Genomic DNA, 24,962 nt, shown 5'->3' on the forward strand with positions numbered 1-24,962 from the left:
ACCTTTTTGTTAAGTGCAGGTTAATCAGTGGCCTACATTGTTAAAAGCAGTCAGTTGATCTAATAACAGTTTATAAATGTAATAAAAATCACGGTTTTTGCGACTGAAATTTAACCTATAAAAATGTCTACCTGGTCTCCCAGTATTGTAATTTGGAATGTGTGTGGGATTTGGGTGGACTTGGCGTTAAACGTCCTTCCGGAAGTTGTCGATGTTTAACCTCTATCTTAAGATATTGTCATATGGGACAAATGTTCCGAATGTTATAAACTGGGTCAATTTTCCCAGCTGATCGCTTTCATTCATAGTTTTTCATTCACAAAATTAGTACAGAAAATACAATCGATTTATCGACGGATGCTCTAATCTTCAGAACAAAAGACTTTCGGAGTATTCTTAAATGCAAATATAAATATTGCATAGGATTTTTATGCATTCATCGCCAGACTTCATCATAGTGGTTGTTTACAAATTATTTTGTTTATTGTCCGCGTGACAAACAGTGAAACAGTTTACAACAGTCATGTCGGATAAAGAAGAAGAGACAGCAGTTGCAGAAAAGAGGGGACGCGGACGTCCTAAAAAACCAAAGTCCGACGAGGTTGGTATATTTTTGTTTAGTATGATAATACTATTTCATCGATCTGAAATAATATTTTAAAGTTATTTTAATTTATCATTTTTAATTTCAATTTTCCCAAAATTTTACAAGAGAATAATTAAAAATATATTTGTATCATTTATATCAAACTATAAAAGAGTAAATTAAACACTTGTAATCAATGATATCGATCTCCATTTCAATGTTGAATGCATAGTAAATATTCTTCCTTCATTCAACAAAAAGGCTAAAGGCATTATTCACATTACTCTAACTTGTCTAGTTGAAAATTATATGTAATTTATGTAAAACATTTTTGCATGACAGATAACTAATGACAAATTAGGTAAAATAAATATAAATATAAACTAAAAAAAAAATTATCAAAATAAAAGAACATTTCGACACAGTGAAAGCATTTGTCCCAAACTTGACCTCATGGTAATTGAAATGTGTTAAAAGCCATATAAATTAATCTTTGATTTGATTCATTAATTCGACCTTATCTTTGTTTATCTAGCCAGAGGAACCCAAAGAAAAGAGACCACGTGGTCGTCCAAAGGGAAGCATCAAGACTACAAAGGTAGTTATTAATTGATCTGTTTGCACCACCTGTGCATTAACGATTAAAAGGCTGCACATATGCAATTTCTGTCAATTAGCTCTTTTGAAAATCTGCATGTCTTCTGTCCTCGAATGTTTATAAGTGGCATTGTATAAACCATTATAGATGTATGAACTTATCATGCTTATTGGTATATGGTGTGCATGTATGTGAATACATGTAGTTTCTTCTCCATCTGAACTTTACACAACTTTGTAAGAAATAGTACTTATCAGCTAAACTGCTAGTAATTTAATGAATGACTGACAGAAACACTGAACGAAATTATATCTAGCAAAAACAAATCTAATTCAGTAAACCTAAACCCTGAAGGTTCAAGATACGATTATATCGGTAAACCTAAAACTTAAAGGTTCAAGACACGATTATATCGGTAAACCTTAACCTTAAAGGTTCAAGACACGATTATATCAGTAAACCTTAACCCTAAAGGTTCAAGACACGATTATATCGTTAAACCTTAACCTTAAAGGTTTAAGACACGATTATATCGGTTAACATAAACCTTAAAGGTTCACGACACGATTATATCGGCAAACCTTAACCTTAAAGGTTCAAGACACGATTATATCGGTTAACATAAACCTTAAAGGTTCACGACACGATTATATCGGCAAACCTTAACCTTAAAGGTTCAAGACACGATAATATCGGTAAACCTTAACCCTAAAGGTTCAAGACACGATTATGTCGGTATAAACCTTAACCCTAAAGGTAAACATATGCTAAAGTTTGAGTCGCCGCTATTATTGGGTAACTGGTATCGGTAAACATATGCTAAAAGTTTGAGTTGCCGCTATTATCGGTAAACATGTGCTAAAAGTTTGAGTTGCCGCTATTATTGGGTAACTGGTATCGGTAAACATATGCTAAAAGTTTGAGTTGCCGCTATTATCGGTAAACATGTGCTTAAAGTTTGAGTTGCCGCTATTATTGGGTAACTGGTATCGGTAAACATATGCTAAAAGTTTGAGTTGCCGCTATTATCGGTAAATATGTGCTAAAAGTTTGAGTTGCCGCTATTATCGGTAAAGATATGCTAAAAGTTTGAGTTGCCGCTATTACAATGTATTTGGTAACTGGTGGTAATAATCTGGGATACGATTATTATTTTGCATGTCAGAAGATGCTTAGGATATAAGATACGTTTATATTCGCCAAATGGTGGAAAGTGACAAAGGTATACGATACGGTTATACATCGGCAAACAGTGGAAGATACTCAGGGTAAAATATAGGTTATTAATCGTCAAAAAGCGAATGCTGCTATGGATATAAGATACGTTATTATTCGGCAAACGACGAATATGCTATGGGATATTATCATGATTATATACGGTTATTTTTCGCCAAACGTAGGACGATGATAAGGGTAAAACATACGGTTATTAATCGTCCAACGGCGAATGATGCTATGGGGTATAATATATGTTATCATATACTTGTATAAAATATTACTAAAATTTTACAGCTCAATAACATTTGAAAATATCAAAAGGCTATGAAAGGAATAATAGGTTTATTGATCAGATTCCTAAGAAACTCCATAGCGGGCTGATAAAGGTACCTTTATTGACTGCTTCCGGAATGTTATCATATGCCTTTCCGTTAATTTCCGTGACGTTTATCACATGCAACTTCGTGCATTTCCGGAAATTTGTTTGAAACGACAACAGAACGCGGAAAACGGCAAGTGATAAGACTTTTCACAAAATGGTTGAGGAGCAAAAATAATTATAGTATAACTAATCGCCGTATTTGAATATCAAAAATAAGACAACGCGTGACCGAACGACGCATGGATTAAACGAGTGCGCAGCACGAGTTTAATCCATAGCGGCGTTCGGTCACAAGTTGTCCTATTTTTGATATTCAAATACGGCGATTAGTTATTCTTTTTATTACATTGGCAAATGGCCTTTTTTTATGAAATTAATGTAGAAAATGTAAGGAACTATATCTTTTTCCTACGCATTGACAATTTGTTTTGATCCGACGTTATCGACGTCTTGACAACGCCTATTGTTGTATGACGTCAGAGAGTGAAATAACCACGTTTATTTCACATGTGAAATTATCGGTTTTTTTATCTAACTGGGAAATCAATGTAATTCATTGCAACCAATGTAATAAATTAAGTTAAAAATGTTTTGAAAGACATAAATGAGGTAACAATGTTATTGAAGAACATGCTAGTTGTTGTGACAAGATAAAAAAAATGCTTGTTATATCAATAAAAAAAATTAAAGATAAGATTTGTTTTGGTTGTCGGCTGTAAATATTATCTGAAAGCGCAAAGACAAACAAAATAAAATTTTAATAGTTCTTGTCTGTATTTCTTCTGCTGAAGTATATGATAAAAAGATAATTACATGTCATTTTTCATATCAGACCCTTTATCGGCCCTCGTTCATGATATTAGCCCTCGAGCCTGCGGCTCTTGGGCTGATATCATAACCTTGGGCCGATAAAGGGTCTGATATGAAAAATGCCATGTAATAATCTATACTTATTACTCGGCAAACGACGAATGATGCTATGGGGTATAATATACGAATATTATTCGCCAAACGGTGGACGATGCTAAGGTTAAAAGATACGGTTATTATTCGACATTCGACGAATGATGCTATTGGTATAAGAGACTGTTATCATTCGCCAAACGGAGGAAGATGTCAATGGTAAAAGATACGGTTATTAATCGTCAAACAACGAATGATGCTAAGGGTATACGATGGGTTATTATTTGCAAATCGGCGAACGATGCCAAGGGTATAAGATAAATTTATTCGACCAACGGCGGAAGATGTCAAGGGTAAAATATACGATTATTAATCGGCAAACAGCGGAAGATACCAAGGGTATAAGAAACGATAAGTAATCGAAAAACGGCCGAATATGACATGGGTATAAGATACGATTATTAATCGTCAAATAGTAGGGTTGCATTCAATATCGTAGCGGCTACTTAGGGCTACGTAGATTTATGTCTATTGAACTCGCAGCTAGCCTATCTGCTACATAGATATTGATAGCAGCTAGGGTAATTACTCGTTCAATAGTCATAAATCTACGTAGCACTAACTAGCCGCAACGATATTGAACGCAACCCAAGGAAATATGAAGTATTAACGGCGGAATGTGCTAAGGGTTTAAGATACGGTTAATAATTGTCAAACGGCGAAAGATGCTATGGTAATACGATAGGTTATTATTCAGCAAACGGTGGAAGATGCCATGGGTACAAGATACTGTTATTATTCAGCAAACGGTGGAAGATGCCAAGGATATAAGATAAGGTTAATATTCCGCAAACGGCGGAAGATGCTAAAGGTATAAGATTTAATAATTAATCGGCAAACGTCGGAAGATGCCATGGGTATAAGATAAGGTTAATATTCGCAAACGGCGGGGCATGCTTAGGATATAAGATAAAGTATTAATCGGCAAACGGCGGAAGTGATAAGGGTATAAGACAAGGTTATTATTAGGCACGGCGGAAGATGAAAACAACTTACTTAATAACCAATGCCTGTTTTTCTTTCCTTTATAGACAGACGTTCCAAAAGGACCGACGAGACCGCGTGGACGACCCAAGGGGAGCTTCAAGAAAACGACTAAAAAGGTAATGTCGACATAAACTGGGATCTTATATGCATAAAATCGTCTGAGCCGATTATGAATTTAAATGTCGCATAGGCATAGGATTTATCCATCTTATCTTTAATCTTATCAGTTGTCGGTTGTAATCGGTTAATTATATATTTAGAGGCTGACCCAAAAGTGTTAATTGGAAGAGTTTCACCACGACAAGATGTAGGCTAGCTATCCTGAAAATTTTATACAATTTGTAGACCTGTTTTGTACTTATTGGTCTAGAATAAACCTTTTTTACAATTTTTAGCTCACCTTGCCAAATGGGCCAAGTAAGCTTTTCTCATCACTAGGCGTCCGTCGTCAGTTTTTGGTTATTATCTTGAATATTGTTATAAATAGTAAACAGCAATAGTGTTCATCAAAGTAAGATCTACAAATAAGTTAACATTCCCAAAATAGTCAATTGATCCCTGAAGGAGTTATTGTCCAGAATAGTAAATTTTTAACAAATTTTCGTAAATTACTGGTAAAACGATCAGCAAAACAAACAGTGACTATAATTTTTCGATATGAAAATTCTCATTAGTATACTAGAGATTTTTATGCCCAACCTACAATAGTAGAGGGGCATTATGTTTTCTGGTCTGTGTGTCCGTTCGTTCGTCCTTCCTTCCTTCCGTTCGTTCGTCCGTCTGTTCGCCCGTTTGTCCGTATGTCCCGCTTCAGGTTACAGTTTTTGATGAAGTTGAAATCCAATCAACTTGAAACTAAGATCACATGTTTCTTATGATATGATCTTTCTAATTTTAAAGCCTAATTAGACTTTTGACGCAAATTTCACGGTGCACTAAACTTAGAAAATGATAGTGTGAGTTTCAGGTTAAAGGTTTTGGTCAAGGTAGTTTTTGATGAAGTTGAAGTCCAATCAACTTGAAACTTAGTACACATGTTTTCTATGATATGATCTTTCTAATTTTAAATCCAAATTAGAATGTTTACCCCCATTTCACGGTCCATTGAACATGGAAAATGATACTGCAAGTGGGGCATCCGTGTACTTTGGACACATTCTTGTTTTAAATTAAGTGAGCGATACAAGTGTGCCTCTTGTTTATGTTGTGGAATACAAAATACGTTTAAAGTAAATGGTATAAAACGTTTTCAAGTATTTATGTTGTTTTCAATGTTAATTTCACCTTCTATTTTTAATCCACATAAGAATAAGCTATATAATTCGCCAGTTTATTTAAAAACATAGTTAAATTGTTTGTTGTATTAAAACATTTATGTATAATTGTCAAATTATATTTAGTCTATAAGAACTTTATTGCGTTGTTACTTTTTGACAATTTAACATCAACGTGTCATTCTGTTTGTTTACAGTTTGTTGTATTATATTTAAGTTCCAATATTTACCAAGTTGGTAAATTTTTTTACAAAATGTAAAAATGTTCTCTTGCTGATTTGAAACACACTCATTAATATGTTGTCTACTTTGAAATTGCAATCAAGCGGTTTATGTTGGTTGATGTCTGCTATAATTGTTTTTCGTTTTATTATTTTCATCATAAATCAGGCTGTTGGTGTTTTCTTTTGGACAGATCACAATTTCTCATGCCGATGCCTTTTCTAGTTAACTGAACGGTATGAGTTTTGCTCATTGTTGAATACCGTGCAGTGACGAGTAGTAATATGGCATTTACGTCCCTTGGTCTCTGGTGGATAGTTGTCCCATTGCAAATCCTACTACATCTCTTTATGTTACTATATATAGAATATAGATAAATGGGAGGGGGACTACAGCGTTTTGATTGGTTTGGTTTGTTCATTTTTGACATCTTGTCAGGTATATCTTGACGAGTTTTATTCAAATTTGGTAGCATTATTCTTTTAGACATTGTATGATAAAAATATGACTTTTACAGTCTCTGGCGAATAAATATAAATCATCTAGCTGTTGTCTATATATTTTCGAAATCTTCAAGCGTACGTTTTGAAATTGCAACTTATCCGCGTCATTTGGTTGTATTATTGGGAATTAGAAGTGAGACATATATATTTATAGTGATCCTTCATTCGGGCGTCGACTGCGCGGCGTCGATGGCTTTGACAGACTATATTGGTTCAGTACGTGGTTAAAGGTTTCAAAAACATTAATTTTCTTCGTCAAGCCTTCATGGAATTTATGAATATTGGGAAAAGTTTTTTTTTTATAATTTTGAGATAATATCTGATGGAGAATTCTTTTTTTTCATTTTTATGTGTTTAACAGTTAAGGAGGCTCGCGGGTATAAGATTTTCAGAAAAAATTAAACATTAATTTTTTATTACAAATTTTATTGATTACCTTAAGTAGCTGTTACTTTATCATATGGTACAAAAATCATTCCAAAAAATTAAATCGTGTTGGCCCCAGCGGACTTTTAAAATGTAGTTATCATTGAAAAAGCTCCAAATTATCTCCCTTTGGTGCAAAAATGCCATTTTTTGGCATTAAAATTGAAATATCTTTTTTAACTCATCGGTGACCTATATTTTTTATTGTTGTTTTCGAATAAGCTGTACATAAACTAAATAATTGTAAAATTTTAGCGATTTCTGTAATTTAGTTCTTTTTTTATTTCGATATAACCGCTATTTCTCCTATTAGTTCAACAGAAAAAAAGGACATTAACAAAAATGTATGCTTCTTTCGAAGGCAGATTGTGAGCGTAAATGAACGGTGACCCAATTTTTTTATTTCATTTTTCTATTTAGTATAAGATAAAGTTCATTTATAGAAAAATATAGAGAAATCCTATATTAAATAAAAAAAAATCATTTAGAGCCGCGAGCCCCCTTAAGTGGATGAAGGTTTTTGCAGTACCGATCAGCCTATCAATAATTATTATGATAGAGACCAAATAAAACACCAAGTTACTTTATATTGGTGTCTGGGAAAAGTTATTTCTACTTGACTATTTGTTTTGTATATAATATTTTACACCACATAGTGTTTTTGTCATTTGGGGAATGCGTCCTAGTTTGTTGGTAGATATACCACATGTCTGTGTATTTCCGGCTTTTTAATAGTAATTCATCTTTTTTTTTCTCTCGAGCTGTTGATATATTATGATTATATTGCATGAACATGCAAATCTGTATGCAATTACTTACTTGCTTCGCTTTTACACATGTCTCCCGTCCTTCGTAAAAGTAAATTGTGTGTGTCAGCTAGCTATTATATCATTGTTTTTTTTTATAACGTTCGTTTTTTATAAGCAAAAACGAAAAGATATCTTAAAATTCAATAATCAAACAAAAACTTCTGGTTGTTAGAAATTTGTCGTTTTATTTAACGAAACAATAATTCGGTAAAGAAGCATTGGTACATTCCATGATGTTTGAAAATTTCTGAAATGAATTCATTGATTCAGAGTTTCAGATTTATGATCGCAAATGATTTTAAATTATTTTGTTGATCCGGATGTTGATGGTACATATTGAAAACGTCTTTATAATTTTACATACAATTTACTATTGAATTACATTTGCACGTTATATATCACTGATGGGACATTTATTGCCAACAATGCACACCTGGTGCAGAAAAATTGGTACCGTCAATGTCATTATTGTCCATGTCAATTATATTTCCTTGTATTTATTAGAAATGTTTTTTAAAAGTTGTTTGATATTTATAATGTATATGTGCATGCAGCATTTCAATCAATGTTCTTAAAAATCCAACTCAAACTGAATATCTAGCCACCGTCTTTATAGTGTTTGAATGTTTAAAACAATTGCCCTTCTCTTTCAACTACAAAGCTGATTTTTCTGCAAACCATCTGAAACAAAGAAACAGGACACCACTTGATTAACATTAAACAATAAAACAATAAAATTGAGAATGGAAATTGGGAATGTGTCAAAGAGACAACAACCCAACTATAGAGCAGACAACAGCCGAATGCCACCTATCCATTTGATGAAGTGTATTTCGGGGTTATACCAATGTTTTCTCCATAGTTTCAACTCACTATGCAGACATGATTTCTCCTAGTATTTATTCATGTAAAAACTAGTTGCCATAATTTCATAGCATATAAGTAAATAACATTTTCTAAAAGTAGATTAACAAAAATGTACTTTCATTTTTAGTGTTGACATGTTATGTCTGACATTAAAGAATCAACGAATAAATGTTCATATTTTATATAACACTACACATTTCTTTCATTTTGCATTTCTTTTTTATGGCACGTATATGACTTTGTTGTTTTTTTGTTTTACGTATAGGATGTTGTAATTTTGTTGGTTTACGGATAGGGCGTTGTTATTTTGTTGGTTTGTGGGTAGGGCATTTTATTTTTTGTTTTACGTATAGGACGGGTTTTTTTTTTGGCGTAAGACTAAGGATAGGACGTCATTTTGTTGGTTTAGGGATAAGTCGTTGTTATTTTGTTGATCTACGGATAGGACTTTGTTAGTATAGTGGTTTACGGATAGAACTCTTTACGGATATGACGTTATTTTGTTGGTTACAGATAGTTGTTATGTTGTTGGTTACAGATAGTTGTTATGTTGTTGTTATTTTGTTGGTTTATAGATAGTTGTTATTTTGTTGGTCTACGTACAGCATTTTGTTATTTTGTTGATTTACAGATAGGACAGAGTTATTTTGTTTGTTAACGGATCGGACGTTGTTATTAGCGGGGATATACATCACCTTTGTTTTAAATGGTTATATTCATCCTTTGTACAGCCATGGATGGTATCCTTTTATTGAATTCTGGGGTTTCTGTCTTATTACTTGAGGGTATAGTCACACCTAATTTTATTAATTTATTCATTTATAACTTAAAAGACATGAAATGCAGTCGAACTCAGATTTGAATATTTACAAAAAAGCAGTTTTGACAACTGGTGTAAAATAACAGTTCGCAAGTTTGTTTTTGTTGACCTCGTAGCCTATTTTTACTGACAACATCTGCCCAAATTTCAAATTTCAATTTTTTTAGTTTTATTGCATTGTTAATGAGTGCAGTACGGTTCAGCTGCATTCAAACTAGGAAATCGACAGCTGGTATGGTTTACCTAGTCAAATTCTTATCCAAAAGGCTGTTTACATATCTTTGCTGAAAATTCTATTGGTTTTAACTATTGTCGAATTAACGGCCTGTGAATGAGTCTTGTTTTGAAGCCGACAATTGTGGCAGAAAAAGTTGTCCCTTGTGATTGGACCTCCCTGTTCTATAATATTCACCAGAGTAATATTCTAGAGTTGACCAGCTTATAAGAATTAAAAAAAAACCATTATATCAATAATTATATTCGCTTGCTGTAGAACACAATTGCTTGCTGTAAAACAATTTAAACAAAGTAGTATTTTAATTTCTTTATTGTCTACATATTTCATGTTTTGAACTTCTGAAAAATATACTTACAAAAAAAATCACAATATTTTGAATAACTGAAGATATTTACTTTTGTACAATTTACCTCTTTGGTATATTTTGTTTCATTTGGCGATGATATTTCACCCCTATAAATATACAACTACAGTACATCGTACAAAGCAGTAATCTTTGATTATCGCCATGAAATCATTGTATGTTTTCTTTAAATCAAAACAGAATGATTAAGATTGACTTCTCAGAAATAAATACCATTAATTTGACATCGTTGCTAAAGCTCTTAAAACAGGGAAAGACCAAATAATATGGCTCCGTTCATCCCGTCATTGTGTAATTGTGCTATGGTAAATGTTTGTTTATGTATTTGTTAGCTTATATAGTGATAAAGATAATAGCACAATGTTGACTGATATACCCCTATTTTTGACATTTTTACCTATTATGTCTGTTTGTTTTGTTCACATATTGTTGTCAATATAATGGAATTTTATGCGACTGTCATCAGTACAAGTGAGAGGTTAGCTAGCTATAAAACCAAGTTTAATGCACCATTTTCTACATAAGAAAATACATGTACCAAATCAGGAATATGACAGTAGTCCATTCGTTTGATGTGTTTGAGCTTTTGATTTTGCCATTTCACTAGGAATTTTAAGTTTTGAATTTTCCTCGGAGTTCAGTATTTTTGTGATTTTACTTTCCACTAACAATGAACCAAATTTTATACATTGGAATCTTGTGTGGTTATGTTTTCAGATTCAGATTATTCACGAATGTGTTCTAACTTTAACATTTGAATCGCTGTGAGCTAGATTTACACTTGGCATGGCAGTTGATCATGAGATTTGCATTTACATTATCATTGCATTTTTTCCATACTATTTATAAAGCTGGAATGTGTGTCGAACAATTTTTTAATTAAAACATAGGATATAAAATACAATTTCCTCGGACATTTAGTTCAGCAAAAAAATCTATATAAAGACGTCTTAGTGAATGTTTGAGTTGCTCATGCGAGAAATATGAACTTGTATATGTTTAAATACAAAATCAAAGCTGTAATTCTCTACATTTTTGTGGTTAAAAAACAAACCCAAAATGTGGTTAGAATCATGAACGAACGGCGTATTTTCGTCATTAATATTCGTATGAGTCTATGTGACGATATAATACCACTGTATAGTTTGTGGTTTAAGACTTGACAGACTGTTTGATGAAGGAAAAAAAGGGGAGGGAGTCTGTTAATGAACCGTTCTGGTGAATATTAAAGGTATTATAATCTAGAGGTTTATACAGCCCCATACTCGATTATAAAAAAAATTACCCCCTTGCACGTAACATAATAAAACAACAAAAGTGTTTGATACTCGAATGTCTACATACAATTCTACATATTTATAATTTGATTTACAAATCCTAAACAAAAGAGATTTTTGTTGTGTTTACTTTAGAATAATTTAAGATCCAATTGAAATGAAATATCTTAAATAATTCCTCTGTTTCTTTGCCTGTTCTACATAACTTTATAATGTCTAATTATGTCTCAACTAGTAACTGACGAGTACACGGAAGTTAGTTAGTACACTAAAACACCTTTCCTGATCAAAAGGCATACATACATGTACGTTTGAAAAATGTAAGTTCTGGTTAACCAGTTTTGTTCTCCACACGTTGGTCAATTTTCACAGGAAAGATATCCACTTTGTAGTTCAATAATAATTCAATTACATTTGAGCTTTGTCAAGCATTATATTGAAAATTTAAATAAGTGGAAATTTATATTGAACACTACAGTGTTAGGCTGCACGAAGATATTTGGTAGATTTAGTGCATGTTTAATACTTTCGTCCGCCACCAAATTTTAATTTCTTGATCATTTTGAATTATTTATAGCAAAAGAGCAACTATATTTGATGTATGGAGTGATTGTAAGGTGAATATGTCAGTCTAGCAGGTATCACATAACCTTGACCTCATTTATATGATTCATGATTAATTGGTCAGTCTGAAGATTTTGTGTTTTGGTCTGTCATTGAATGATTTTAGCAGTAGGTGAACTATATTTGGTGTATGAAATGATTGCAATGTGTCTTGTCTGTCTGACAGGTATCATCTGACCTTGACCCCATTTATATGGTTTATTAGTCAATCTTTAGTTTTTGTGATTTTGTCTGTATTTCAATTGCCATAATAATAATTTAACTATATTTGGTGAATGGAAGAATTGTAAAGTGTACATGTCTGTCTGGCAAGATTCATGTTACATTGACCTCAGTAACATGGATCTTTAAAAATGCTAAGTTTATGTGATGCTTGTAGTAAAATTTTTACCTCAAAGAATTTCAACATAAATTCAATGGTAAGTAAAACAGGTGAGACATGTCAGCGTGTGCACTCTTATTTACCTTCAGATGGCAGAAATTCGATATTTATTTTTTATTCAGACTTTCGCTTGATTTCCATTCAATGTTTTTCCTTAGAACAGCTAGTGCCCTTCATCGAACATTGTCATCAATCCATATTTTTGAATTTTCTTTTCTGTTTGAGTGTTAGAAAAGAATGTTAATAATATATCTGCGAGACGTAAATCTAAACAAAAAAATAATAGTTAAATCTGGTAACACAATATGTACTACAGCAGACGGGCAGTTTTGTTTACATACCTGTTTAGTGTTTGCATTAAAATAAGTACATGGACAATTTTCTTTTAACAAAGCACCTGGTTTTTGTTACAATTCGTCCACTTAAACATGTAAACATCCGATAAACAAAGTGGTCTAATTAAATGATTGTGGCTGAAATAATCTGATAAAAACAGAAGGGTCTGGCCACTTGAATTTTACGTCATTTGTGGTTTAAAATTAACCTGGTAATGACGTTGTCGGAAGTCTTGTGATCAAATCTAATTAGGAAATTATACATTGACCTACTTTGTTGTACCTGCATCAGCTGATTTGTCAAGGTATTCAATAGGCTATAGAGTCTGTAACACAGTTTCGTCATCTTTGATGTTGTATTTTTAAAATTAACTGTCTTGTTTTGTTACAAAAAAATACTCATTAGTTCTATGTTCAACTGTATAAAGCGAATACACATCTCCTTGTATAGTACCAATCTTGAACTTCATAAGCTGTGTTATAAAGCATATAGAAGAAGAAGAAGTTTTCACTTGCGAAGTTAATGCAACCAGGCCTTATGTTTTTTTTATTTGCTTCATATACGCGGGGGGGGGGGGGGGGGGATGTAAAAAAGTAACTTATTCCTTCATTTCCTTTAACAGAAAGCAGCAACACCATCAAAAGGCTATGGGAAAAGAGGCCGTCCAAAGGTAGGTCCATTACTGTTTGTATGTATGGAGCGTTGCAGAGCTCTTATTATCTATGCAATGCATTGTAAAAATGTTTCCCCAGCAAATTGAATCGTATTTTCTTCACACTCCTACTGGAATAAAGCACCCATCCGCAGTTAATTTCCACATACAGTATCTTGCTGAAGAAAGGCTTTGGCGGTCGAAAGCTACAAGATGTCTTTTCAAAGATGTTAATGGTGGTAACATACATTTTTCGGATAAGGCATTTGGTTTTATCTAATTTGTCAAACTGGAATATTTGTAATATTTGCTAGTTAAAGTAAAATTGGTATAGACAACTAAAAAGAAAATCACAAAAATACTGAACTCAGAGGAAAATCCAATCGGAAAGTCCATAATCACATGGCAAATTCAAATGACAAAAAACATCAAAAACGAATTGACAAGAACTGTCATATTCCTGACTTGGTACAGGCATTTTCAAATGTAGACAATGGTGGATTAAACCTGGTTTAAAACTGTTCTCGCCTGAAGAAAAATATGCCGATGCAGAATAGATTATTATTAGATTCTCACCAATGTGGCTGATGTCAGAATGAATATCATAGTTGAATATGTTACTGGTACTGAAACCATCGTATTATGATATTTTATTTTACTGGTACTTACTATGCATTGATGCCAATGCGAGCGAACATATCTTCTTGGACACTCATGTGTGTCTTACTCAAGAGTCAAGTGTTTTATTTATCTTTTACTTGTATTTGCCTGACATAGTGACTGGAAGGTTTATTTTCAAGACCAAGCTATCATAATCTGAACTTTCTGTTTTGATCATTTAACCTTTGATCGGTTGGACCAATATTTTCAGAAGGATTTACAATATTTTCCTTAAATATTCTTTATCAGTTGCAAGTCACTGGTTGCAACAGTGAGATTGTTTAAATAAAAGAAAATTGAAACACTAAACAGCAATAAGAGAAATCCGGTGATACTAGTACATTACGGTTGTTCTTATACTTTTTTTTTGTATTCTTGTTCATAAACAATTGTCTGTATTTTTGTAGAAAGATTCAAGCAGTCCAACAAAAGAAGTAAGTACAGTATAAGTATAGCATTTTAACTACAACGTGTTTCAAATTTAACGAATTCAACAACGACATTCAATTCATACCCCTATTTGATTTATTTATGAACTCAAGACACTTTTTTCTAAAATTTAACCTCCATGTAGTAAGCTAGAAATTTTAATCTTCATTGAGTTTGGTTGAATTAAACATTCAAGAGGTATGCTTGAATATAGCCTTCATGAGGTAGGCTGGAATTTAGCCTTCGTGAGGTATGCTGTTATTTAACCTTCATTAGGTATGTTGGAAATTGGTCTTCATGAGGTATGCTTGAATTTAACCTTCATGAGGAATGCTTGAATTTAACCTTAATGAGATATGCTGTAATTTAACCTTTATGAGGTATGCTGGAATTTAACCTTCATGAATATGTGCTGGAATTTAATCTTCATCAGGAATTTTACCTTAATGAGGTATGCTGGAATTAAAATTTCATAAGATATACTTGAATTAACCTTCATGAATGAGATATACTGGAATTAACTTCATGCGGTATGCTGGAATTTAACCTTCATGAGGTATGCTGGAGACTAAAAGTTTGGACATATAAAACATTTGAAGAGTACAAATACCAAAAAAAGGTTATTAACAAAATAACCAAAATCATCTAAGGTCAACTTTCCCTCAATAAAGCGATTCTTCAATTAATTTATTTACAGATTTTCACCAGTCTTTTAAGTTACACTCTTCAATTCATATTAAAAAATATGATTATTTATTTTTTTTAACTTTTCTGTTCCTTTTGGTTTTTTTTATATGTGTTTCAAAATTTTATTTCATTCTTATTGCATTGATTGTTTTAATGTTTAACACTTTTTTTTTAACTGCATTGATTGTTTTATGTTAAGCGCTTAGGGTAATTTTAATTAGATAATGCGCTATATAAATATTGTAAATAATAATAAAATAAAAAAAAATGATTCGACTAAAATGAACACTTGTAACAGTCGAACTTTTCCTTTTTTTTGTTTTCTATGTTATTGAATTACATGTCATTTTTCTATTTCAGACACTTCTATCTTGTTGACCTTTTGACCACTTTAATATTCACCTTCTTAAAAAGACACAATAGTGTTGTTTCCAATAGCACAAATACATAGCGAAATCATTGAAATTCTTGAACAAATCAGCTTGTTACAAATCATATGTTTTTATTTAAACGCACTTTCCCAGGGATTATTTAAACATTTTTTGAGGATAAAAACAACATTTAAGTGAAGATTATAATCAATCTAGGACACGAAGTACTATACATGTCTTTTTCATTCCAAATAGTTGATTTAAATTGAACAATTGATAACCGGAAATGGGGAAGCCACAGACACTATTTATATAGATTTAAATACAATATTCACCTATTTTAAGTTCAAGTGAAACTATTTTAAAACGATAACTGTTATCTCAGTTAGTACTCAAGCCTGAATAAAGAATTCATGGAAATACACTATGTTTAAAATGTTATTTTGAATTGATTATCTTATTACAGATCAGCCGTGTTGTGCTTCTCGTATAACGCGTTGTTCTCGTAAGACGAATGTATTTTGACCGAATTTCACGGTTTGACAGATATATTGTCGAGTTTGATTCCACATTTTTTTTAAAGTTACGTATGATAAAAACTCATTCATGTTTTTCCTGAGAGTAGGTAAAAACATATCTTTTCGATGTTTTTTTAAACATGATGCGCGAAAATAATTGAATATAACAGAAAACAAAATAATAACGGACTTTGAAAAAAGAGAGAGGGCTTAAAAATATTGTCCTGTCTCCATGTATCTATATGATTTTTGATATAATTTCTTTAATTCTCCAGACATAAAATCTTTTACAAAAATTCATCCTAAAATAGTTAACATACTTTCAACCAGCTTAAAATGCCCGCGATTTCGCTGCTTTATCAAACAGGACTTAAGGATTTAAACTTGCACATAAATTTCACAAGAGTACTCGGGGACAGGACAATAATTGTCATCAGTTGCGTTGATATAGACTCTCTATATAATAAAGCAGTGATCGCCTAGGAGAAGAAACTTGAATTTGATACTTGATAGCAAATTCACTGTAATTATAGTATACAGAAACGCGAAAACAATGGAATTTAACAGAAAAAAATAATAACGGACTTTGGAAGCAAGGGAGAGGGCTTAAACTGTTTCTAAGTACCTATGAATTTTGTGATACCTTTTCTGAAATTCTCCAGACATGAAATCATGTACAAAAACTCTCCCTTCAACATAAAATAAAATTGAGAATGGAAATGGGGAATGTGTCAAAGAGACAACAACCCGACCATAGAACAGACAACAGTAGAAAGTCACCAATAGGTCTTCAACAGTTTACATACTTTCAACCAAGCTCTACATGCTCGCGATTTTGCGGGTGTGTTCTAGTACAATTGTCCTTTTTCTTAGGACATTGTTGGAAAAAAAGCTCTCCCCTGTAATGAGCTAATAATTATTTAATCGTATTCATCCGTTTGATAATCAAACAAAATATTCCAACAAAAGGTGGGGGCAGTCCCCCTAGATCCGCCTATGAATTGGCGTACATTTCACGCTTTTGGAGACTTCAAAATAAAGGTCCGTTAATGAGGAACACTATCTATATGGAATGCTAGTTGTAGGTTTCTGCTCTATAGCAAAACAATGATAAGTTACAAAATTACTTAATTTTCATTCTTTCACGTTTTTATTTTATACTTAGATCTTCATATTGGTATACGTTTGGAAAAAATTAAATAACAAAAATACCGAACTCCGAGAAAAATTCTAAACGGAAAGTCCATAAGCATTTGGTAAAATCATAAGCTCAAACACATCAAACGAATGGATAACAACTTACTGTGACAGTGTCACTAACCTTAACAACTATACATTACTATTCAGGATCATGAATTCGCCCTTAATGTAGTTAAAAGTTGTGATTTACGATTTAATTTTCATAAGTTTAAGTGTGGTTAGTACGAAGTCGCAGGCAATATGTATGTTTTTCTGTAAATTCTAATGATTTTTGCAGACTGTATATATAGCTGCGAAAACGTAGCTCTATTGTCCTTTGATTTTTTTTTTTGCCGTCCGCAAATCATCAAAAATCACCAAAAGGACCTTAAGAGCTACGTTTTCTCAGCTAACTGTATATATATTGTAAATACCTGAAAAGCTTATCCCATCTTTCAAATATTTCAGTCAATTACCAATCTATTATGATTGGTTTTAATTTTTTAATACAGTTGTGTTTCGTAAAAAGTGTTGAAAGATGAAAGATTCCGTGTCAATGCGCAAACCGGAATGCTGGATCAGTTGTGGAAAAATATACATTTTTATACGACCGCAAAAATTTTAATTTTTTGGTCGTATATTGCTATCACGTTGGCGTCGTCGTCGTCGTCCTGCGTCGTCGTCGTCGTCCGAATAATTTTAGTTTTCGCACTCTAACTTTAGTAAAAGTGAATAGAAATCTATGAAATTTTAACACAAGGTTTATAACCACAAAAGGAAGGTTGGGATTGATTTTGGGAGTTTTGGTCCAAAAATTTTAGGAATTAGGGGCCAAAAAGGGCCCAAATAAGCATTTTTTTGGTTTTCGCACTATAACTTTAGTTTAAGTAAATAGAAATCTATGTAATTTTGACACAAGGTTTATGACCACAAAAGGAAGGTTGGGATTGATTTTGGGAGTTTTAGTTAAAACAGTTTAGGAATTAGGGGCCAAAAAAGGGCCCATATAAGCATTATTCTTGGTTTTCGCACAATAACTTTAGAAATCAATAAAATTTGAACACAAGGTTTATGACCACAAAAGGAAGGTTGGGATTGATTTTGGGAGTTGAGGTCTGAACAGTTTAGGAATTAGGGGCCAAAAAGGGGCCCAAGTAAGCATTATTCTTGGTTTTCGCACCATTACTTTAGTATAAGTAAATAGAAATCTTTGAAATTTAAACACAAGGTTTATGACCATAAAAGGAAGGTTGGGTTTGATTTTGGAAGTTTTGGTCCCAACAGGGTTTTAGGAATAAGGGGCCCAAAGGGTCCAAAATTGAACTTTGTTTGATTTCATCAAAAATTGAATAGTTGGGGTTCTTTGATATGCCGGATCTAACTGTGTATGTAGATTCTTAATTTTTGGTCCCGTTTTCCAATTGGTCTACATTAAGGTCCAAAGGGTCCAAAATTAAACTTTGTTTGATTTCATCAAAAATTGAATAATTGGGGTTCTTTGATATGCCAAATCTAACTGTGTATGTAGATTCTTAATTTTTAGTCCCGTTTTCAAATTGGTCTACATTAAATACCAAAGGGTCCAAAATTAAACTAAGTTTGATTTTAATAAAAATTTAATTCTTTGGCTTTTTTGATATGCTGAATTTAATCATGATTGTACTTAGATTTTTGATTATGGGCCCAGTTTTCAAGTTGGTTCAAATCAGGATCCAAAATTATTATATTAAGTATTGTGCAATAGCAAGAAATTTTCAATTGCACAGTATTCAGCAATAGCAAGAAATCTTCAATTGCACAGTATTGTGCAATAGCAAGAAATCTTCAATTGCACAGTATTGTGCAATAGCAAATATTTTCAATTGCACAGTATTGCGCAATAGCAAGAAATATCTAATTGCACAATATTGTGCAATAGCAAGAAATTTTCAATTGATTGGAGTTATCTTTCTTTGTCCAGAATAGTAGTTGAATCAACTTAAATCATTGTTTTATACAATGCACAATGTATATTCACTTTTACTACCAACTGATAAATTAAAACACTCTTTACCATTCAGTGATAACAAGCACTTTTTGTTACATTTTAATATTTTATGATGTATTTAAATGAGTAGTTATTGTTGCAAACTCCATTAGAAATTTGAATTGAGATCAGTTTTGAAAAAAGGGAAAGGGGGATGTGAAAAAAATGGTGGTGGTTGGGGGGGGGGGGGGGGGGGGGTTAATTTTTCTCATTTCAGATTTCATAAATAAAAAGAAAATTTCTTCAAACATTTTTTTGAGAGGATTAATATTCAACAGCATAGTGATTGATCAAAGACAAAAAAAATATTTTAAGTTCATTAGACCACATTCATTCTGTGTCCAAAACCTATGCTGTGTCAACTATTTAATCACAATCAAAATTGAGAGCTGAATCCAGCTTGAATGTTGTGTCCATACTTGCCCCAACCGTTCAGGGTTCAACCTATGCGGTCGTATAAAGCTGCGACCTGCGGAGCATCTGGTTTTTATTGTTTTATACAATAAACAATGTATATTCACTTTTACTACCAACCAATCTTTACCATTCAGTGATAACAAGCACTTTATTTTACATTTTAATATTTTATGATGTATTTAAAAGAGTAGTTATTGTTGCAAACTCCATTAGAAATTTGAATTGATATCAGTTTTGGAAAAAGGGAAACGGGGATGTGAAAAAAAGGGGGGGGGGGTTAAATTTTTCTCATTTCAGATTTCATAAATAAAAAGAAAATTTCTTCAAACAATTTTTTGAGAGGATTAATATTCAACAGCATAGTGAATTGCTCAAAGGCAAAACAAAATTTTTAAGTTCATTAGACCACATTCATTTTGTGTCAGAAACCTATGCTGTGTCAACTATTTAATTTTAGATTTAAATAAGTTTGAAGAAGAAATCTTTAATTGATTTGTAAAATCTTGACATTTGCTTTGTGTAAAAAAAACCATGTAATGTCAAAAATTTGATCACAATCCAAATTCAGAGCTGTATCACGCTTGAATGTTTTGTCCATACTTGCCCCAACTGTTCAGGGTTCGACCTCTGCGGTCGTATAAAGCTGCGCCCTGCGGAGCACCTGGTTGGATATTGTATTGAACACTTTGAAAATAGGTGTATTCGTTACAGAACATTTTTTATCGTAGACTGCAGCTTAAGTTTTCTGAAAGTTTTAAGATCCGTGTTAAAAATTCACAAATCGTCGTATTTGACAAGATCTGTTAAATCAGTGATTATTCTGCAACTTAAAGGTAGGAAATAAAAGTTTATTACTTTGTTGTCTCTTCTGCATTTAAGTTATTTATATGGAACAAAGTCAAGATTATATGTAATATATATATATATATATGTTATAGGAAGATGGCTCAGCTGATAATTAAACCTTGATTTATACAGCAAAGACTTCCACTAAAGGAGAAGTATATGACCATTATTACAAGTGTAGATATTTGTTTCTGCAGACTGAAACCGATGATTTACAAAGACAAGAGTTTTATATGTAAATAAATTGCAATTTTACTGTTTTACCTCACAAATTAGAATTTATGAAGGAAGCAGAAATAAGTGTTTTACACTGGTTTATATTTCAATTCTAATTTCATATCTACAAAAATGTGTTTTGTTTTTCTCGTCCAATTTGAAAAATAATAATAACAGATTTACTTTTAATATTTAGCAATACAATTTTGCATTGTATAAATTACACAACTGTAATTACTGTCAAGATTACCTCATACTGTATGTTCATATTGTATCATTTGTTCACCGTTTGTATTTCATTTGAGGCAATAAGCTCGATAAGTACCAATATTGTGTTCAGACGTGCAATCACTGCCATTATAACATTTTTCAACTGGTGCTTTTATATTCCAACATGTTTATTCATTGTCTATGTTTATTTTTTTAACAGTTTTTACTTGTTGTGCATTATTGAGTTTGTTTTATATTAATGATAACATTATCAGAGTATAAATAGAAATTATGATGATAATAATACTACTTTAGTGATGGATTGAGACTCAGTCATCATTAAAATTTGATAAAAATATTCTTCGTAAATTGTACTTGAGATCTACAAGAAAAAAAAAGAACATTTGATCTTTTTTAATGAAACAAATTACTCTGATAAATATAAATTATGATGATAATAATACTACTTTAGTGATGGATTGAGACTCAGTCATCATTAAAATTTGATAAAAATATTCTTCGTAAATTGTACTTGAGATCTACAAGAAAAAAAAAGAACATTTGATCTTTTTTAATGAAACAAATTAAATATTAATTTCATAAAAGTATGGATAAAAATGTGATAACAATGTATCACAAATACGTATCTATGTGACTAGATATTCAGAATAAAAGTGTTTTCGAGTTTATCATCAGGCTTGTAGTCATTAAGCATTCAGAAGAGACAGTTCTCGTATATATGTATCAATGATCGGGAAAAAAGACTGTGTGGGGAATTGTAAGGGGAAGAACCATTTTAAGATGAGTTACGAGGGAAATTGTAAGGGAAAGAACCATTTTAAGATGGGTTACGGGGGGACTTGTATGGGGAAGAACCATTTTAAGATGGGTTACGGGGGAAATTGTATGGGGTAAAACCATTTTAAGATGGGTTACGAAGGAAATTGTATTGGGAATAAGCATTTTAAGATGGGTTACGGGGGGAATTGTAAGGCCGGGAAGAACCATTTTAAGATGGGTTACGGGGGAAATTGTAAGAGGAAGAACCATTTTAAGATGGGTTACGGGGGAAATTGTAAGGGGAGGAACCATTTTTAGATTGATTACGGGGGGAATTGTAAGAGGAAGAACCATTTTAAGATGGGTTACGGGGGAAATTATAAGAGGAAGAACCATTTTAAGATGGGTTACGGGGGAAATTGTAAGGGGAAGTACCATTTTTTAAGATGGGTTACGGAGGAAATTGTAAGGGGAAGTACCATTTTTTAAGATGGGTTACGGAGGAAATTGTAAGGGGAAGAACCATTTTTGTAGATGGGTTACGTGGGAAATTGTAAGAGGAAGAACCATTATAAGATGGGTTACGGAGGAAAGTGTAAGGGGAAGTACCATTTTTTAAGATGGGTTACGTGGGAAATTGTAAGGGGAAGTAACATTTTTTAAGATAGGTTACGTGGGAAATTTTAAGAGGAAGAATCATTTTAAGATGGGTTACGTGGGAAATTGTAAGGGAAAGTACCATTTTTCAAGATGGGTTAAGGGGGAAATTGTAAGGGGAAGTACCATTTTTTAAGATGGGTTAAGGGGGAAATTGTAAGAGGAAGTACCATTTTAAGATAGGTTACGGGGGAAATTGTAAGAGGAAGAACCATTTTTTAAGATGGGTTAAGGGGGAAATTGTAAGGGGAAGTACCATTTTTTAAGATGGGTTACGGAGGAAATTGTAAGACTGAAGAACCATTTTAAGATGGGTTACGTGGGAAATTGTAAGGGGAAGTAACATTTTTTAAGATGGGTTACGTGGGAAATTTTAAGAGGAAGAATCATTTTAAGATGGGTTACGTGGGAAATTTAAGAGGGGTTAAGGTGGAAATTGTAAGGGGAAGTACCATTTTTTAAGATGGGTTAAGGGGGAAATTGTAAGGGGAAGTACCATTTTTTTAAGATGGGTTAAGGGGGAAATTGTAAGGGGAAGTACTATTCCAGTCGTTATCATGTTCATGATTTAATAAGAAGTTCTTTCTTCCGTTGTCTGATTGCTAAGTACAAAAAAAGATTATTTAACGAAGAATAAATTTTTTATATATTTTTTGGGTAAATATGCAAGTTACATTAGATTTACCAGGTTTGTCATTCCAATCTGGCATTTTTTTATCATACCATTTTATATCTTTTTTTCCGCGAAGTTTATATGTAAATACAACAATCATTGAATAGTAGAAACGTTAGTTAGTATTAGTTTTTAGCATTAATTTTTGTATGTATGTGTATGATGTGTTATTGTGTAGGCTTATTGCCATTTTGTTGTTGTTATTATTTACACACTGTACTAGTAATATACAGGTTTTATTTGTTTATTTTTCTGGAATGCAGTTTATATTCTCATTATTGACACGTGTTATTTTAAGTTACAGAAAAGGAGCAGTTTAGTTAAATTAAAAACTACCTATGGACCAAAATTAGAATTTTTCAACAAACAAAAAACTACAGATCGGTAAAGTCGTATCTTGAATTGCAAACCATTAGGCAGTCGGCATCACAAGGCCATTATATTTCTGAAAACCTTCTCAAAATGGTACCCTTTTGGATCATCCGGGATGAAATAATCCAATCAATTATTAATCATGTAAACCATTATTATTGCTTAAAGTATATGGCATGTTTTTATGTTTTTTTCATTAATCAGTTTTATAATCTTTGTTGTCTATACATTTCACGAATAATAAAAATCTAATAGATTTCCAGTCTTCAGTTTTCTTAGTTGTGATATATAGTGTTTCCATCATTTGGAAAAAAGATAAACCATGTTTAAATTTACCTTTGAATAAACTTAACTAATACGTCGTTAGGATTTTTTGTTTTAGATAGATGTTTTGTTATCACGTTTATAGAGAAAATTCGGTAAAAGTATAATTTTTTTTTACATTCGTACAGTTGGATGTATGTTTACACTAATATGTCTAGATCTTGATGCGCACTGTAGTTGTCTTCATGCTGTGTTTTTTGAGAATTTTGCGGCTTACTTATATACTTTATTAGCATTTTCTTTTTAAATATTTCTTGGCATGATCAAGTTTATAAATAGTTAAAATTACTACGTAGCGTTGTTCTTCAATACGCGGATGTATGGGGATTCCGCTAAAACCTTTAATAGGATGCGGTGATGTTTCAGCCTTTTACATACGTTGAAGGGTTATCTATTGTGTATACTATAAAAAAAGAAGATGTGATATGATTGCCAATGAGACAACTATCCACCAAAATGACACAGACATTAACAACTATAGGTCACCGTACGGCCTTCAACAATGAGCAAAGCCCATACCGCATAGTCAGCTATAAAAGGCCCCGATAAGACAATGTAAAACAATTCAAACGAGAAAACTAACGGCCTTATTTATGTAAAAAAATGAACGATAAACAAATATGTAACACATAAACAAACGACAACCACTGAATATACAGGTTCCTAACTTGGGACAGGCACAAACATAAATGATGTGGCGGGGTTAAACATGTTAGCGGGATCCCAATGTTACTGTGATACATTTGACTTTGTACATTTTATTGGTACTAGCTATTCCTATTGCCTACATGTCAAAGTAGTGATTATTGTGGATCTATTGAGTTATTGCAGAATAGCATAAGTATGTCTGACATACGGAAGTTTATTGTGTGTCTTGCTTTGATAGTTACTCTTGGACAGGAGTTGCTACAGAACCCAGACTTTGAAAATGAAAATTCTATTTCTCCATGGATATGTAACGAGTGGAATGCCTTTATTATTCCTGATCATTATCATGGCAAGTCGATTGTTCGTGTTTCAGGAAGGTTTGTTCTATCTTGAGAGTTGTTCAAAACCAAATTCCCGCCAA

The 24,962-nt window shown here is 32.4% G+C and overlaps 1 protein-coding gene across 2 annotated transcripts; it reads left to right on the plus strand.

The window, feature by feature from the left end:
- The first annotated feature begins 216 nt into the window (after positions 1-216).
- Positions 217-23,826, plus strand: LOC139516080 (high mobility group protein HMGI-C-like). 2 transcript variants are annotated; one of them, XM_071305903.1, is made up of 6 exons: positions 234-601; positions 1,122-1,184; positions 4,779-4,850; positions 13,499-13,546; positions 14,596-14,622; positions 20,754-23,826. In XM_071305903.1, the coding sequence occupies exons 1-6, from the start codon at positions 524-526 to the stop codon at positions 20,775-20,777; spliced, it is 312 nt and encodes a 103-aa protein (XP_071162004.1). In that variant the 5' UTR covers positions 234-523; the 3' UTR covers positions 20,778-23,826. The 2 variants fall into 2 exon arrangements, with proteins under 2 accessions (XP_071162015.1, XP_071162004.1); XM_071305914.1 differs by lacking the exon at positions 13,499-13,546 and having other exon boundaries at positions 217-601; positions 20,754-21,849.
- The last annotated feature ends 1,136 nt before the right edge of the window (positions 23,827-24,962 follow it).

The sequence above is a fragment of the Mytilus edulis genome, chromosome 1, assembly GCF_963676685.1.
Source record: "Mytilus edulis chromosome 1, xbMytEdul2.2, whole genome shotgun sequence".
In the NCBI taxonomy this organism is placed as follows: Eukaryota; Metazoa; Mollusca; class Bivalvia; order Mytilida; family Mytilidae; genus Mytilus; species Mytilus edulis.